The 19,642-nt window shown below is 38.7% G+C and overlaps 1 protein-coding gene across 3 annotated transcripts in view; it reads left to right on the forward strand.

The window, feature by feature from the left end:
- Positions 1 to 19,642, forward strand: part of BANP (BTG3 associated nuclear protein) — a 272,200-nt gene that overhangs the window by 78,857 nt on the left and 173,701 nt on the right. For all 3 annotated transcript variants that reach the window (XM_084644987.1, XM_084644986.1, XM_084644988.1), the window contains 2 exons: positions 10,144 to 10,266; positions 11,685 to 11,860. In XM_084644987.1, the coding sequence (XP_084501113.1) occupies positions 10,144 to 10,266; positions 11,685 to 11,860 (299 nt within the window). The remainder of the gene's footprint in view (positions 1 to 10,143; positions 10,267 to 11,684; positions 11,861 to 19,642) is intronic.

Genomic DNA, 19,642 nt, shown 5'->3' on the forward strand with positions numbered 1-19,642 from the left:
TCTTTGATCTAGGAGTAAAAATATTCTTCTAAAAATAGAATATATAAAAATATATACCAATGTGAACATAATGTTTAAAGCAAGTACAGTATTCATTGGGCCTTTTGTGTATTACCTTAGTCCAGAGAAACCTCATTAAACAGTTTTGAAGGAACATATTTAAAAATAAGCTCTGGATGTAGTGGGCTCAGGTTGTGCAACTGTTGACTTTTCTTATTTCTTCTCTCCTTGGTGTTTTTTTGAATACAATGGCTCCCTCTGACGATAACAGAGATGTTGGCTAAAAAGCCCTCAAATTGAGGATATTAATGGCATGACAGGAATAAAAATTGTCCAGTTAATGCAATACCATTCACTGAGGCACTGGAAATCTGTGGATAATTTTGAAAAATAAGCACAGATGTAATCAAATTTATGTGAGTATTAGTACCCAAGATAATTTGTCCCTTGATAGGCGTATGTCCTTTTTAGATAGTAAAGTCTGCATTACTTAGAACCATGGCTGTATTTTTTGCCCAGGAGAAGTCTGGGTAGTTAAAGTCTCCCATGAATATTGTAAACTGTAGTTTCAAGATACCTTGAGAATTGGTGCAGGAATTTTTCATTTTCTCTCTTCTACACTCTTGATGAATGATAACTTATATGTTCTGTGTTGCCGCTTCGGTTTCATTCCTTGTTTCCTTACCTGAATAATTTTGCTATCACATTCTGTTTAGTTGTATCTGTCTGACACTGCAGATACTTTTGAAATCTAAGGTGTGTAACCAGCCTTTTGCTTCTTCGCTTTTTTTACTTGTGCAAATGATATGCATCTATGTTGATATTTTGGTTATGTGAATCAGCTGATAGGTTTGTGGCATGCCCATCAGATCACTTTTAGTTCTTGCTGTTTGTTGTACTCCTTGCGTGTGAAGCTCTTTGACGCAGGAACTGCCTTTTTGTTATATGTTGGGCTCATAGCTATAGATTCAAAAATGAGAAAAGGTTAAAAAAACTGGGCATATCTAGTCTTGAGAAAAGTAGACTGAGGAGGGACCTGAAAATATGATAAGGGCTGATACAAAGAAGATGGTTCTCAATTGTTCTCCATGAGAGAGACAAGATGGGTGAGGGAATGTCTTTTATAGGAGCAACTTCTCTTGGTGAAAGAGACACGCTTTTGAGCTACACGGAGCTTTTCTTTAGGTCTTTGTACAGCTTGAAAGCGTGTCTCTTTCACCCACAGAAGTTGTTCCAATAAAAGATATTACCTCATCCACCTTGTCTCTCTCATAGCTGTGTTTGGGCCCAGGATATAACAACTCTGCAAACAATTGTTCTCCATGTCCACTGAAGGTAGGACAAGAAGTAATGGGCTTAATATGTAGCAAGGGAGATTTAGGTTAGATATCAGCAAAAGCTTTCTAACTATAAGGATAGTTGAGCATTAGAATAGGCTTCCACAGGATGTTGTGGAATCCCTATCATTGGATGATTTTAACAGGTTAGACAAACACCTGTCAGAGATGGTGTAGGTGTACTTGGCTCTCAGTGCAGAGGGTTGGACTAGATGACCTCTTGAGGTTCCTTCCAGCCCTACATTTCTATGATTCTGCGCTACCACAATAAAAACTATACTATTTTGAGGTGGAGACTAGCAAATATAAGCACATCTTCTTTCTCAAAGGTAGTCCAATATTCTGTGAACCTAGAATGCTCCTCTATGCTGGTCTCTCTTGTCAGTCGTTCTTTTCTCTCACTCAGTGAATCAAAGAAGTTCCTCTTCACTGTCCTTGTTTCACTCCAGTTGCCAGATTTCCACTCCATGTCTAGTTGGCAGCCGGTATCAAGTGGAGTGCCCCAAGGGTCGGTCCTGGGGCTGGTTTTGTTCAATATCTTCATAAATGATCTGGAGGATGGTGTGGATTGCACCCTCAGCAAGTTTGCAGATGACACTAAACTGGGAGGAGAGGTAGATACGCTGGAGGGTAGGGATAGGATTCAGAGGGACCTAGACAAATTAGAGGATTGGGCCAAAGGAAATCTGATGAGGTTCAACAAGGACAAGTGCAGAGTCCTGCACTTAGGATGGAAGAATCCCATGCACCGCTACAGACTAGGAACCGAATGGCTCGGCAGCAGTTCTGCAGAAAAGGACCTAGGGGTTACAGTGGACGAGAAGCTGGATATGAGTCAACAGTGTGCCCTTGTTGCCAAGAAGGCCAATGGCATTTTGGGATGTATAAGTAGGGGCATTGCCAGCAGATCTAGGGATGTGTTCCCCTCTATTCGACATTGGTGAGGCCTCATCTGAAGTACTGTGTCCAGTTTTGGGTCCCACATTACAAGAAGGATGTGGAAAAATTGGAAAGAGTCCAGTGGAGGGCAACAAAAATGATTAAGGTACTGAACACATGACTTATGAGGAGAGGCTGAGGGAACTGGGATTGTTTAGTTTGCGGAAGAGAAGAATGAGGGGGGATTTGATAGCTGCTTTCAACTACCTGAAAGGGGGTTCCAAAGAGGATGGATCTAGACTGTTCTCAGTGGTAGCTGAGGACAGAACAAGGAGTAATGGTCTCAAGTTGCAGTGCGGGAGGTTTAGGTTGGATATTAGGAAAAACTTTTTCACTAGGAGGGTGGTGAAACACTGGAATGCGTTACCTAGGGAGGTGGTGGAATCTTCTTCCTTAGATATTTTTAAGGTCAGGTTTGGCAAAGCCCTGGCTGGGATGATTTCGTTGGGGATTGGTCCTGCTTTGAGCAGAGGGTTGGACTAGATGACCTCCTGAGGTTCCTTCCAACCCTGATATTCTATGATTCTATGATCTTGGCCAGATTTACAAAAGCATTTAGCAGATAGGTGCCTAGTGGGATTCATAAAAGTGCCTAACCTGCTATCTGTATCTTCAGGCACCTGAATATGTTTGTAAATTTGCCCTCTTATCCTGTCTTCCTTTTCTTGCCTTTTTTGTTTCCATATGGACTGTAATTTTTGGAAGTCTACCTTCATTCTGCAGTGTCCTCCACTCTTCTTATCATATATTTCCTATTCCAGTACCAGGAGCCAGTATACCATTCTGTACTCTTGATCTGTAATCCAGGTAAGTCTGACCAACTCCTTTCCTATGAAGAATTATGTATACCTCTTCCTTAGTGGGAAAGCTGGTGAGGATGAGATCAACCTTTCTGATCCCTAGTGGCATATGATCTTCAATGGGCTGCATTACCTGGTCATAACTCAGAAATTTAAGGCTCAGGGGATGGTTAACGACCATACATTTCTTTTTATGTTTGGGTCAAAGATTTAGTTACTTTAATTTTTACATTTATATATATAAAAACAGGTTTTGTTCACGTTAAGTTACAAGTTAGTAGTATATATTATTCTATTTTTATACCCTTTACCTGACTGTGCATAACAGTAGAATGTTAATAGTTAAAGGAGTTAATACAATTTCTGATTGTTTTAAAATAGCCCAGTTTTCTTACACTCTGCCTATGTCAGTTGTAACACTGTCCAGAGCTACTGTTTTTTTTTCTATTTCTCTATATCACCACTCAAGAGCTGAGGCCAAAGGGTTCTTTGGAGACCACATATTGCTGTAAATTTAATTTTCAAAGCACTTCAGTTGTGTTAAAAATAACAGGAGTAATAAAGAAAATGTGTGACAGTTATAGTTATCGACACACAGGTATTTTAAACTCCCTTAAGTAACCAGCCTTTTTTTTTTTGGTGGTGGTAGTAGGATCCTTGGGTCCCTTGCACCATTATCTTACTATGGCTTAGTAGGTAAACATTTTGAAATTTTCATTTATGAGTGGTACAGTGGACCATGACAACGTGTTAAATGGCATCCCTCAGAGAACAATAAACCACAACAGACTTTGTTTAAACAGTTTTCCTCATTGGTTGGTGAAATTTGTCTTGAAACCAGTAAATCATCTCTGTGTGTTTGTCAGCCAGTTCAAAATTAACACCAGCCTTTGTACATAAACTCTGCATAAATGTCTTTTGTAATTTGGAAAATCTCTGGTTCTGACTTATATATTTGAGCTGAAAATATCAGAATGCTTAAAATGTTACATTATGTTTTAATACATGCTTTTTTTTATTTACCTTTTTGTACTGTCAATTGCCTACACCTTCATAAATCTGTTAAATACATAAGTCGCTCTGGGATGATGGCTGGTGTACTTTGGCCTCTGTCTGTAAAGAACCTAATCATAAATGCTCTTTATAAAGTCTGGCATTCTGTGATACTCCAGATGCTAGGGACCCAAAGATAATTTTCAATGACTGAACCCTTGTTACATTTTATGAATAAAATTATAGTTCTGGATGACAGTCAGGTGTGGCCGGGGGATGAGAGATGTAAATGACAAGAATCAGTTCTGAATGTCTGTCCATATGGAGCTTTTGACACCTCATCTTCTAGACATCAGCCTGATATTTTCCTTTACCTTAGTGCATGATGCATTCATTCTCATGATCTTTCCTCTCTGGGACTTTCGGGACCAGATTTTAAAAAAAAGAATTGAATTTGTTCATTGCTTTGCATCCATCCATACAGTAATGCAAATCCCCAAGTCAGGGATTTCCCCACTCACTGGTAGTTGGGAAATCTCAAGTGCACCTACAATTCCTGTCACAAAGATCAGCCTAGAGTAGAAGGACCCTGTGAATGAAAGCAGTGTTGACCAAGATAAAAAAACCCCCAGTAATCTGCTGATCAGAAGAAGTGAAAAGATCTGTAAGAACAGATATTCTTCTTAAAGATGCACTCGGGTACCAGCGAAAGAAAAAAGATGTAGATAAAGAAAGTTAAATTTTAAAAATGTTTTCTTGTACCTTACTTATTTGTCTGCTTGTGGGTGCAGTTCTCTGATTTATGCATGCATATGTGGGATTGTACATGCAGAGTAGGCTCAAAGAGTCTGTCAAAACATGAGGCTGTGTAAGTCTCCCTCCGCCCATCCTACTTTCCTTACCAGTTGGAGTTGTGCTATAAATATCTCATCAGTCTATATAAGTGTGTCTAAGGATGCAAGAAGAAAAACTGCATGTCTGAAACGTTCCTGTCTCAGTTTTTCCGTAACTCATTTCCATCCATCTGGAGAAACTCTTGATCTTGTACCTTATGGGAGACGAAATGTCAGTTGGTTCCTACTGTTTTATTTTTCTCTCCTAATTAGAATACTGATCTGGGAAGGGGAGGAAACATTGGTTTTGGGGGTACCAAAAGTTACCTTCTTTTATTGTCTGCATTCTGTATGACTGAAAGGTGATTGTCCAAGAAAAAACAACAGCTGAGACTGATGGATATGAGTCATACATTTTCCGAGTTAAGAATTACCTTTGGCAGGAACCTTCCTTTACAAAGTATACAAGGTTCTTTTGTGTGTGTGTTCTTTTTTTAAAGTCAGAGACTAAAATATAAATATTTGAAAATAATTATATTACTTGAAAATCATTAATTTTCATGTTCATTACTTGTATAAATAATACTTTGTTGGGAGGTGTCATGGATTGTTGACTTGGTAAATTGTTTTGTTTTTTTTCCCTAATCCATAAATATGTATTTACCTACAGACAATGTATTTTTTTTTTTGAAGGACATTTTTATTGTATTCAGAGCACCCAAAAATAGCTATGAGTATTCTTTTTCCATACTTCCTCAACTCCCTAATCTGTCCCCAGAAGTGTATATGCTGACAATGAGAGTTGTCTCATTCTTCCTATTGCTAGTTGATCTTTCTATATTAACACAGGAATAAACGTCACATTATTATTTGTCTTCATTGATGAATGTGCAGCTTCTGAAAAGCTCTGTCAGTTTCTGCACTGAATATTTAGTCTGTTTATTCTGCTTCCTTCTTAACTATGGAAGAGGAACAATTTTCAGAGGACTATCTAGAGATGAGAGGGAGCAAGAAGAAATTACAAAGAACCTTATAATAAAATGTTATAATATTTTCCTCTCTCAGATCTCCTAAGGCTGGCTGTGCCCAGGATTTTCATAGAATTGTAGGACTGGAAGGGACCTCATGAGGTCTTCTAGTCCAGTTCCCTGCACCCAAGGCAGGAATAAGTATTATCTAGACCCTCTCTGACGGATGTTTGTCTAACCTGCTCTTAAAAATCTCCAATGATGGAGATTCCAGAACTTCCCTAGGCAATTTATTCCAGTGCTTAACCACCCTGACAGGAAGTTTTTCCTAATGTCCAACCTAAACTGCCCTTGCTCCAATTTACACGCATTGCTCCTTGTCCTATCCTCAGAGGTTAAAGAGAACAATATTTCTCCCTTCTCCTTGTAATAACATTTTATGTACATAAAAATTGTTATCATGTCCCTTCTCAGTCTTCTCTTCTCCAGACAAAACAAACCCATTTTTTTTCAATCTTTTGACCTGGTGTAGAGCTTGTTGGTAGTTTTGTAGGTATTGTGCAGACTTCTTCATGTTGTCCCTGAAAACCTTGATCTGAAGGTCCTGTTCTCTTCTAGATTTTTCATTTTTTTTCCCTCTTGCAAGTGCAGAATTGAATCCTCATTGAGAATGGTTCTGTAGATAGCTGTTCGGAATGCTGTGGTATTGTGATTTGTTTATTTTAATAAAAAAGCGATAGCATCTGGGAGGATGGAGGAGTGTTTGTAAAGGGGCTTGATTCCACAAACTGATCTATGAAGGCACACTCTTGTGCCTGTGTAGTTTCCCATGGATTTCAGTGAAACTCCATGCAAGGGGGCCTCCGGTGTGGAGCAACTTGCAGGATTGAGGCCTTGGTGTGTAACTGTTGTCTCTTTAAAAAGTCATTATGCTTGCAGATTGGTAAAGTGGCCTAAATCATAAACTCCTTTATCTCCCAAATAGGTAATTGCTTGGGCTTGAAAACATCAGCCCAGAATAAACTTCATCTGGTATAAAGTACAGCAGCCTACCTCAGCAACATGCATTGCCAAGAGCCCATCAGCCACTCTGGTGGCTGCCCTGTAGGACACTGATCTAAATTTAAGATCTCGATCAAGTTATTTTTGAGGTTCTGAATGGACAGGAACCAGGTTACCTAAAGGACGGCCTCCTCCTCCGGACATGGATTGCCCTCAACAGCTTCGCTCCTCAGGAATGGTAGAATGCATTAAGAATTGTAAACTTCTTCATATTTAGGACCCATGTCAAATTCAATGAGTAATACCAGTGTCTTTGAACTAGTAGATGAAAGGTTTCTGTTTCCATGTTCTCTATCTACCACCAGTATTTCCTGGCACTAGATGGGGGAGCTGCCTACTGTTGTTCTGAAACCAGATGTAGCCTCCCCACACCGCTAAATTAGCCAGTTCCAAAGGGTTAATAAATCTGTGTCTGGATTAGTAACCCTGGGTTAAGTGCTTGCAGATAGAGCCTCTTTCTAGCTTTTTTTGTTTGGTTTTGGTTTTGCTGTGACCCAGTTTCCTTCCCAGAGAGACTGTTGTCCCCAGCAATTGTTGAAGCGGAACAACTATTTAGTTCCTAAAGGATAACATAATAGACACAATTTGGCAGCTTCTTGCTTATAAGGTTAATCATGGTAATTGTACATGGTGTCTGTATAAGTCTGTGTGTGCACCGAGATATACAGCACTTTTTCAACAAAAGCATGTTTAGTGGCCATACAAGGAGTATAGTGGCTTAAAATCTGAATCACCGTGCTTTCACCTCACTACTTATATTCCATTTGACCCATTTAGCCAAAATCATCCCTAGTGTAAGACCACTGATTTCATGGGCTTTTACGGGGGATGAATTTGGCCTCAGACAGAAACACTGAATAAAGCAACAATGAGCAGGCTGCGGTGCTATTGCAGAAAAGGTGGGGCAAACAAAAAACTGCAGTGTATTGACAAAGCAAAATTCACTGAGGAGCCAAAACACTGTGTGGCTCTTAAATCCAATGTTAATGGCTTATATCAGGGTGTTTCTGCTCTGTTCATTTTTAAGTTGGCTTATGTTAACTAAATGCCATCAGGCACACTTTAAAATGCTCTTAAAAATGAATTAGTTATTTTTTTTAAAAATGGGTTTTTCCCATTTTAGATCAATTCTGAGTTCTAAGACTTTGGGGTGGTGGGAAGAAAGCCTGAGGACTTCATAAATAGAAGCTTAATTTTACTGCATTTATCTCTATAGCTGCAATTAATTATTCAGCGTATCCATTAAAAATTAAGCCTTGGTAAGTGACACTTTTAAATATGCATTCAAAATTTATTGGAAATGGGGGAAGTGATGATAAAAAGAACAATGTCTAAAAGAAAAATAAAATGTCTTGAAAGAGTCTCAATCTGTTCTTATAAACTTCAAAATATAACCATGTAGTACATATAAAAGATGGGAGAGGAGGGGAACAGAGACCGGAAGCAATGGGAAGGAGTGGGTAGAGCAGGGCTCTAGTGTTGCTAACTTTCATGATTTTATTGAGAGTCTCATGATATTCAGTGCTTTCTTAAAACTGCAGCTGCTGGAATCAAGAGATTACATGAGAATCTGAGTTTTGTTAGATAAAAAAATATTCTAATTACATAGTCAAGGAGAAATGCTTGAAAATGTGACTTGAGTGCACCATAAACATTCAGAACCCAGAAAGCAAATTAAAAAATTTCAAATGCATTATTTAAAACAATCTCATGATTTTAGGCCAGTCTTGTGATCTTTTGAGACCTGACTCATTTTAAACGTTTGGGGTTGGCACATACAAGTTCCAGTACATTCTGTACTTGTTCACAGTTGAATTAAACCCCCTCCAGAGTATGTGAGGTTCACAGGGCTTCAGATCCAACAGATGGTTGTCAATCTATAATGAATCCCATTTGTTATGGGCAACAGATACAATTATACATAGATTACACACACATCCTTTGGCAGTAGGGCTAGAATGCTGTTCTTTTAGCTCATAAATACAGAGCTCCATCATGGAGATGAAGAACAACTCCCTTAATTTACTGTTAGTTCTTGTAGTATGTGGCTTATCGTCTCTGTAGGCCAGTCATGAAAGGGGTGACATCACATGCATATGGAGACATACATATACACACACACATACAATATGTTAGAGCTGAAATAGATAGAATACTGCTGTTATCGGATTGCTCAGGTTATTTCTTTTCTGTGATTGTAATATATGTCAGACTAAAGTTAAGAAAAATGAATAAATATCAGTAATATTTTTCAGATGTTGACCAATAAAAACAATAGAAAAAGTGCGTACAGTGATGAGAAATTATCTAGTCTTCTCCTTGCCACCCCAGCAGGGGAAAATGTGTGTGTGTTTTAAGTGTACTGTTGAGTATAATGAAAACATTTAGTTTTGCACACCAAAACTATCGCGTACTTTTGAAAGATTTTGTAATGGCATGAGAATAATAGGATGATGATAATCTCTGAAACCAATTAAAATAATAAACTGCCTGCCAAATAATTTTATTTACTTTACCTTTATTTTTATATTAACCCAAAATTTTACCCTGTGCATTTTTTGTTTGGATCATGGAATTCTTATCCGTTTTTTTTTTAACATTAAGTGCACACAAACAATGATCTAGTCCCATCAGTAACTAAAATTAGAGTCTTTTCCTTTTTCTCTGTTCTGCCCCCATGTCCTAAAAAAAAACAAACAGATTTGTTAGAAGATCAGGTGTCTTCTCAGTTAAGCCCATCAGCTCAGTTTACAGCAGAATGCTTTCCCCCTCCTTTTCCTTTGGGGGAAATATTCCATTAAAATGTTGCTTTTTATTGTACTGTTGCCGGTTTACCTTATAAAATCTTCACCCTTGTAGTAATTCTCCAAAGCAGAAATTTGAGGGCTCTTAGTAACTTTTGTTTACAGACTTCCTCCTGATTATCTTGAGTTGGTAAATTCTTTATCACCCTGGAAGGGGTAACAGACTGTTAATAATTTCAGTGAAGCAGTCGATCCCTTGGAACGGTATGGATGTCAAATATGTGGATTACAAGCTGTAGCATTTGATACATAGTAAACAGCTGTGATGTTGGGGATGGGGGAAAAACAAACCCAGAAACAGCCTTTCAGTTTTAGTGTAAGAGTTCATTTAAATACAAAGACTGGGTTAATGTATTAAAAATGGTTTGCTTCTTTACATTCTATTTCTCTCTGTTTTTGTCTTGCAGTGTTGTCCCACAGACTACAGTTATACTGAACAATGATCGGCAGAATTCAATAGTAGCCAAGATGGTTGGGCAGGAAGAGCCATTGAGTAGAACAGCGGATTCTCTGGAAAATATCCTTAGCAAGTTAGTAGCAACAATTGCAATCCTTCCCCTACACTTCATCATTTCTTACAGGAAAGCCAATAGAGGTCTGTCTACTGTAATTACAAGTGCAAAATAAGAACATCCTAGGCAACTGAGCCTGAGGAAAAAATATTCAAAAGTAATGAAAAGGGCCAGATTGACAGCCCTAAAAAACAAAGTCATCTATCAACAGAACAGGTACAGCGCAGTGCCTCAACGTTGATGTGGAGGGAGCATCTCTGAGGGGAAGGGTTAATTCAGTCTCTTTGGCCCACTGAGTCCTTGGCGTCCATGCTGAGCTTTCCAAGGAGGGGGCCCATTGTGTTGGGTTTCGCAATGTGGACTCTTGTCCTCTTTGAACTGTACTGAGACCTACCAACTCATTAACTAAAGGACATTCAGTGGCCATCTGTTGTTATCACTTCTGTTCTGGCCAAGGCTGGATTTGAACTAATTACTTGAAAACAAAGGCTCTGTATTGAAAACTGTTTGAAGTAACAAGCCATGCTAATTTAACAGTTATGTAAAGAAGTTTCTTTATACTTATTGGTTACATGTTGTGTATAGACATTTTGTTGATAACATTTTCAGATAGACTTAAACAGCAAACTACCTTCTGAGTAATTAACATTAGATAGTATCTATAAAGCAAGCCAAACAGCACTTACTTTTAAACAAATATTGACACTTACAAAAGGTTTTCATCTTTTAATGTGTTTAATTTATTTGTGAATCAGTATGTGTAGCTTTTTCATGCAATTTGTATAACGTTAACACATGGAAATTTATTTTAGAAAGCTGGGGTTATTGTTAAAATTTCTGACATCTGTATAAGGACATGTCTCTTTCTATAAACTTTCTTAGCTCTTTTTGGAGGCTGATGGAGTCAGTTGGGATGTCTTCTGTTCATTCTTGCCATACAATTAATAGAATATACATTTTATTTAAAGCTGCTTAACTGAATAGCTAAAAGCAATGGAGGGAAATTAGTCAATTCAGCTTTCTATAGATTGTTCTTCATCTGAACCAGAGGCAAATGGCTTTATTTTTATTTAATGTCCTACAGGGAGAAGAAGAAGAAACAAAATTCTTGTGTAGCCTCTTGTGTATTAATTTTTGTTACTATCAAAATATTTTTGGGTTTTATGTTAACTTAATTTGCAGAAATATAGTATGTATTTCATTACTTGATGTCAAAACACCTGCTGAATGCAAACAGTTTTAGGGTTATTCTGCTACTGTAGTCTTTTCAGCTAGGTAGCTCTTAATCTAGACAGACTAGCTTTTACTAGAAGAGTCATATACTCAGTAAAAAATCAAGTTGTTAGTATTTTTTAATGCACTAGTAACAGTATATTACATTCTTTAAGTCTAGAATCATGCTTTGCCAAACTGTGAATTCTTTTTTTCTTTCTCAGTGCTGTTCCGGGTCGTAGACAGAACACCATTGTGGTGAAGGTGCCAGGGCACGACGACAGCCACAATGAAGATGGAGAGAGCGGGTCTGAGGCCAGTGACTCAGTTTCCAACAGTGGCCAGTTAGGAAGCCAAAGTATTGGGAACAATGTTACTCTTATTACACTGAACTCTGAAGGTATGTGATCAAACTGTAAGGCCATTTGAGCAAAATGAGCAGGGTGGAGGAATGAGCTAAAATTCTATGAGAAGCTCTTGAGGTCATGTCCGCAGTTCAATCCTTAAAGAACTATGAAAAAATGCTGAAGTGGCCTATCCTATAGGAATCATCAGAAAAGACTGAGTAACAAGCCAAAATAATCCAGTTTCCTTTAACTTGCTGTTCATTTTTCTAGGCGGAAGAGCAAATTAAGTGTATTTGTAGTACTTAATAGGTATGCCCCAGAGCGCAGCCCTTGATTTAACAGACTCTGTTGTATTAGCAGTATAAGAACACTTAATTTCAATGTTTTTAAATTTAAAGTTTTGCAAAATGATTACCAAATACTTTGGTCCTATCTCAAAGTTGAAATAGAGAATTGGGGAAATAATTACATTCTCTGGGAAGCATCAAAATGTTCATTGCCTCCTATAACTTATTATGCCATTCCACTGATGCTAAAGTTTTCTGAAAGTAAACAGTTATTTTGGAAACTCTAAACAGTTTTTTAACAGGAAATTTCTATAAAAAATGTATTGTTTCTAGGGTAGTTCTCTCAACAGTTTCACAGTTTTCTACAACCTCTACACAACCCAAAATTTCTGCAAAACAAAGACAGTGGAATATAACACTTTGAAATGTGTCTTCTATAGACAATCTGTTATATCAGTGGTTCTCAAACTAGGGCCGCCGCTTGTTCAGGGAAAGCCCCTGGCGGGCCGGGCTGGTTTGTTTACCTGCCGCGTCCGCAGGTTCAGCCGATCGTGGCTTCCACTGGCCACGGTTCGCCACTCCAGGCCATTGGGGGCTGTGGGAAGCAGCGCAGGCTGAGGGATGTGCTGGCTGCCCTTCCTGCAGCCCCCATTGGCCTGGAGTGGCGAACCGTGGCCAGTGGGAGCCGCGATCGGCCGAACCTGCAAACGTGGCAGGTAAACTGGCCCGGCCCGCCAGGGGCTTTCCCTGGACAAGCGGCGGCCCTAGTTTGAGAACCACTGTGTTATATGTTGTAAGTACTTAGGGTATTAAAATACAAAGTGAATTCTAGCTGCTATATTTTATGCAACCACAAAAATGTTGAAAATATAAAACAATTAGAAAGACGCATGTTTTAGGTGAAAAGTGTCATGTGAGTTTAAAAAATAAAAAAGATCACAATAAATCATAGGTTTTTTATAATTGGCTTGATTAATCATGTCACTAATTTTTAAACAGAGGCCTGTAATTTGAACCTTAGACTATAGAGTCTTTTAATTAAGTTAATTATCCGCTAGCTCTTCTTTTATTGAATTCATAAATGAACCATTCCTTATATTTATTTCATATATGTTAGTGTGTGGTTATATTCATGCACTACAGGGCAATATATTAGTATTTGGGTACTCAGTTTATCATATCTTAATGCCTGATTTTTCAGAAAATGCTGAGCATCCACCCTCTGAAAAACAGGTCCCTTTAAGGTATCTTACACTGAGCACCCAAAACCTGAGGCTCTCAGAATGACTAACAACTTTTGAAAATGTTGGCCCATGCTATTTGGGGCAGGGACTGTACATCTTTTATATATACATAGGTTATGGTCACTACCAGAAATAAATGAATAATGTTTAGACTATTTCTCATGGAGTGCTTCTTGACTCTTCCAACCTCTGACATGCCTCCCGTGACAAAATCTGCTTCCAAAAAGTAGTCTGTATTGGGGGGAAAGGCAGGAGATCCGAATTTTGAAGTGCCCACATTACAAAGTAGGCTGGTTGAAGATAGTTTTGTCATTGCCATTTGAAGGTCTTGTAGCAATGGGATTTGGAATACTTTATTTGTGCAATTGCTGATGTTTTTGGCAATTTATGTATGTATGTATGTATGTGAAGAAATTGAGTTTCACTGTTCTGGTGTCTACAGAGTCAAATTCTTCTCTCAGACACATATGTTCATGTCTTATTGGCTCCCATTGTGAGGACATTTGTTCATACTTTGTGGATAAAATCATGTGGAGTTAGTCCCGAGCTGACTGCTTCGTTAGGGTGAGGGAATATCTTACAGGATGAATGCCAAGTCATCTGTTCTCAAGTTTCAGCCAGTGTCACTCTCTGAGATACTAGATGTGTTGTTTCAGAGTATCAGCCATGTTAGTTTGTATCTGCAAAAAGAAAAGGAGTACTTGTGGCAACTTAGAGACTAACAAATATATTTGAGCATAAGCTTTTGTGAGCTACAGCTCACTTCATCGGATGCATTCAGTGGAAAATACAGTGGGGACATTTATATACATAGAGAACATGAAACAATGGGTGTTACCATACACACTGTAAAGAGAGTGATCACTTAAGGTGAGCTATTACCAGTGGGGCGGGGAGGGGCGAACCTTTTGTAGTGATAACCAAGGTGGGCCATTTCCAGCAGTTGACAAGAACATCTGAGGAACAGTCGGGGGTGTGGAATAAACATGGGGAAATAGTTTTACTTTGTGTAATGACCCATCCACTCCCAGTCTTTATTCAAGCCTAAGTTAATTGTATCCAGTTTGCAAATTAATTCCAATTCAGCAGTCTCTTGTTGGAGTCTGTTTTTGAAGTTTTTTTGTTGAAGAATTGCCACTTTTAGGTCTGTAATCGAGTGGCCAAAGAGATTGAAGTGTTCTCTGACTGGTTTTTGAATGTTCTAATTCTTGATGTCTGATTTGTGTCCATTTATTCTTTTACATAGAGATTGTCCAGTTTGACCAATGTACGTGGCAGAGGGGCATTGCTGGCACATGATGGCATATATCACATTGGTAGATGCGCAGGTGAACGAGCCTCTGATAGTGTGGCTAATGTGATTAGGCCCTATGACGGTGTCCCCTGAATAGATATGTGGACACAGTTGGCAACGGGCTTTGTTGCAAGGTTAGGTTCCTGGGTTAGTGGTTCTGTTGTGTGGTGTGTGGTTGCTGGTGAGTATTTGCTTCAGGTTGGGGGGCTGTCTGTAAGCAAGGACTGGCCTGTCTCCCAAGACCTGTGAGAGTGTTGGATCGTCCTTCAGGATAGGTTGGAGATCTTTGATGATGCATTGAAGAGGTTTTAGTTGGGGGCTGAAGGTGACGGCTAGTGGCGTTCTGTTATTTTCTTTGTTGGGTCTGTCATGTAGTAGGTCACTTCTGAGTATTCCTCTGGCTCTGTCAGTCTGTTTCTTCACTTTAGCAGGTGGGTATTGTAGTTGTAAGAATGCTTGATAGAGATCTTGTAGGTGTTTGCCTCTGTCTGAGGGGTTGGAGCAAATGCGGTTGTATCGAAGAGCTTGGCTGTAGACAATGGATTGTGTGGTGTGGTCTGGATGAAAGCTGGAGGCATGTAGGTAGGCATAGCGGTTGGTAGGTTTCCGGTACAGATGTGTTGGGTGTACTTCCAAGTTCTGGACACCTGTGTTCTTTCTCGCTGGAAAAAGCCATTGAGAAGGAGGCTCAGTCAGATAAGACTGAGGTTTATATTGGTTAGCTGGGGGAAGCAACTGGAAGATGGGCACTGATGGCATTTGGCCTTCTGATTGCTGTTTTATTGTTTGTTTTCACAATGTGGAATTCTGATTAGATCACTGGCTGCTGCTAGATGATTTGGTAGGAGCAATGGCTAGGAGTGCATTTTCCATTTACCAATGCCTAGGAGGGTTGTGACTATTCAAATGGACGTTGCGACTGTCAGACATGCCTTTGTCACTTTGAGATTAGATTAATGCAGTATGTTGCGCGTGGGGCTACATCTTAAATACATCCAGAAACTAAAGCTGGTGCTGAATTTGGCAGCTCATTTGCTCTAAGCAGCATATGTTAGAGTGAGCATTTTACACCAGTGCTCCATGATCTGCATTGGCTGCCATTTGGTTTCTGGGTGGAGTTTAAGGTCCTGGTTTTGACATAGAAAGCCCTGAATGGCATAGGATCTGCCTACTACTCTCCTCCATGCCACATTTGTGGCCTGCAAAGATATTAAATTTGGAGTTCCTTCAGTATAAAAGATGGGAGCTGCAGACATGGTGTTCTTAATGAGGGCCCCTTTGTATATACCTCCATTGGAGCTGGGGGACTCAAGCTAGCATGCTAAAAATAGCTGTGTGGATGTTGCGGCATCAGCAGAGGCTTGGGATAGCCACCTGGTATCGGACACAGGGAGTAGAGTGAGCTTGAGCTCCAGTGGCTAGATCAGCTTCTGTTGGTGTTGCTGTGTCCACACAGCTTTTAGCATGCTAGCATGAGCTCTGCTGAGACGGGTCTCTCTTCCTGGGCTGGGGGCTTGCTCCCAGCTGCAGTTTAGACATGTGCCTTGACTTTGGAACTCATTTTCAACTCCTCCATCTACTTTTGTCTGAGTCTGTTGACCAGTAGAGTATGCTGCAAACTCTTTGTATTTTCCCTAGCTTCCAGAGAGCAGGGGGGAGGATGATGAGCAAGGGGATTTCTTGCTGTTATTTTTTTACCTGTCTGTAATTTGTTAGGATGAGTTAGGTGCAATTGGTAGAACAGTAAATTATAACAATTGTATTTTTAAATATTGTCAAAGGCCCTAGAGGATGTGCTAAACTTTTATTTTTTAAAACAGAAATTGAAATTAAAAATAAAATAAATATTTATTTATATTACTTAAGATTGTTATGTGTTTGTTTTCTCCTGAAGATGGCCTTTGCAAAAGTCTAATGTAAGTCTGACTAGTTTCTGAGGTGAGAATTTTGACATGCACACTGTTGTCAGAAAAGACAGTTTGTGACATTGTAATGCATTTATAGTTAAATACTTATAACAGCAAAAAAGTATTTAGTAACTCTTTTCTAAACTCTTGTCAGGTGGCACTAAAATGTTGCAAAGACTGTGCACTTTCTGGGAAGAGAGACCCCCTGCAATTTAAATTTCAATAATCTCACGTTTTACTGAAATTGTGCTGATTTGACAACTACTCAGGCTTTCAAGATGGATTTAATTTTCCTGGGTTTAGGGCTTTTTCCTGCAAGGGAATCTATCTACAGGAGAGGCTGATGTTGCTCAGCACCTTGCAAAAACCAGTCCCTTAATCCTCTGCTCCTTTGGAATGGCAAAATTCATCTTTTGGAACTACCACATTTGTATCAGCAAAATACAGACCAAATGGTTTATTTGTTAACATTTCATACAGCTCTGTGTCAGTTATTTGTTGCAGGGACGAAGTTTCTAATACTATGAAAAATATTTGTTGTAATCTGCCCTCTTTGACATGCTTGTTTGGCATAGGTTTGTACAGAGACAGACATTGGCCTTTTATGTGATTGTTGTATATGTAAATGTAGGTGAAACAGCTAATTCATTAATGTGGCACATCCGATTTACTTTGGACCTTTGGTAGAATCATCCCTTAAAAATCTCTCTGAGATTTATGAATGCTTTGAGAAATGGATTAGCAATTCCACCTCTGTCCCTCCTTCGCTCCAAGATTAGAGAAAGCTTTGCTCAGCTGTAGAGAATACTAAGGAAACGAGTTTACCATATGTCACAGAAATTAAATGATTAATAAGAAAAGTTTTGCAGAATGATAGGTCTGTCTTACAGATTCATTTTCTTTATTGATAAAAGCCAAAAGTTGCAGTTTACTCTTATATTCTGCAAAGAGCAGAATTTTGAATGGCTAAAGTTGTTCAGAGGAATCTTGAATGATCATAAAAATTTGTATTATTTCTTGAGAGGCCAGAATGGCACAGAACAAGTAAGCCTATCGAGTGGCAACTAAAATTATCTAGTCCTGTCTACTTTACAAAAATAACCATGTTTAAACAGGTTTGTGAAGTGTTATGGTTTCTGTCAAAGGATAGTTCCAGTCCTGTAGACGGATCCACGTGGACTGATCCTTGTGGACCTGCACAGTTGTAAGGGTCTTTTATTGCCCGTTTAGATGCCTTTGCAGGAACAGCACCCATATGATAACATTTATATTACATGTCAGTATATACAAAAACCCATGTTATAATCATGTTGAAGAGCCATGCTTTAGCTCTTCTAGATTACTAGACTAAAACATAGTTTTCCAATATGATTGTAACGTGCTTTTTTTCTACCCACAGAGGCAAGAATAAACCATGTTAAACATAGTTTGGCCACAACTGGCTTTGAATATGGTAATTTATGTTGTGACAGTGTGGATAAGGCCAAAATTATGTCAAGACATACCACAGGCTTTCAAGATACATCATACGATAATCCTATCTGGGGGATGTTACTGTGCCTCATTCCTTGTAGTGCTTCATAAACTAACCTGGAAATGATTTCAAGTCACAATACCAAGAAACTCAGCACTATGGACCAGATGCTGTAAGGTGCTGAATGCCTCCTCAGAGGTAAGGGAACTTAGTACCTTGAAGAATCAGGTTAATAGTATTGGATAACCACATATTTAGATGTTTGTTTGCTGTTTACAAAGGCCATTTTCCCCTACCCAATAGTCTTTCTCAGTCTTAGCAACACAATTTGTGCTCCATATCTGGACAATCCAGTTATTACTAGAGGTACACTGAATCAAACCTCCAGATTCAAGAAGCTCCAAATCATGGGAATTTCATAGCTTGTTTTTATTAATAATGATTCAAAATAGTTTTGTATGTGCAGTAAAGGATATTCTTTGTTTCTTAATAAAACAGTCTGCTTTAAAAATACTCATAAAAACCTAAGGTATTTACCCATATTATAAATTCAAATTATTGCCTGCAGAATTTCAGTTTTAAAAATTTAGCAGTAATTTATATGAAAAAAAGCATGTGAAAGTGATATGCTTTTAATTTGTATATGTTAAATTTCACCCCTAAAATGGGCAATGAATGAACACCCCTTAAAATGGGGCTCACAGTGGAAATACAGACAACTTAGTGAAATACAAATGGGACTAGTAATAAAACTGTCTCATATGAAGTAATTATGCTGTATTGAAGATAAAGCTCAACAACATGTGTTTTTTGGAGAACAATATCGGTCAAGAAATTCCCAGTGTGAGTCCGCTTTAAACAGGCTGAAAGGCTTATTTTAAATAATAACCACTACTTTCTCATGTTCTTACATTAATCCCATATTTTTTGGCATAGAAAATAGCAGGTGCATCCTTAATTAGTCCACGAAGAAATAACATTCTTTATACTGAACTCATATTTTACCCCTCAGCTATTAATAATACTATCAGCAAAGATTAGCCTATTGTCATTTTGAGTGTAGGCTTAATAAAGCGTAGTCTTGTACGGTATAGAATATCTTAGTTACAGCCTGAGTTTATCTCTTGGGAGATCAGAGAAGCGTGGTGTGTGAGGACTGGTTGTGTGAAGAGTACAAGGACATGGCAAAGCATTTTAGATTAAAAACCATGTGTCTGAGAATGGGTGATCAAGTAATGTTGATGCAAGTTGGAAACTTTTGTTCCAGAGTATCTCCTTTGAAGAGACTGCCTCTTCCAGAAATAATATTGTAAAAATAAATGCTGCTGATTTGCTAAGTGATTAAATATGGGTGGTGAATCAACTTAAAAATGGTGCTTTGCTTTGGGCCTTCTATTTTTGGAGTTCTGGGTTTAAGCCTTCATTTAATTCCTAAGTGAAAATAAGTTTGTGCTCACTTTAGTCCACATCAGAAAATCCCCCAGTCAGTTTGGCACCACTAATAGTCTCCAAGTAGAAGGGCTTTAGTTTGGAACAGCAACTGTGGCAGTGCTGATGAGGGGTTAGGCTCACACCTTCGGTTGTGTGTGGAAGATGCACAGAAACTGTTTATGCTAGCCAGTGCCATTA

This window comes from Lepidochelys olivacea (genome assembly GCF_965140295.1).
Source record: "Lepidochelys olivacea isolate rLepOli2 genome assembly, chromosome: 12".
NCBI lineage: Eukaryota > Metazoa > Chordata > Testudines > Cheloniidae > Lepidochelys > Lepidochelys olivacea.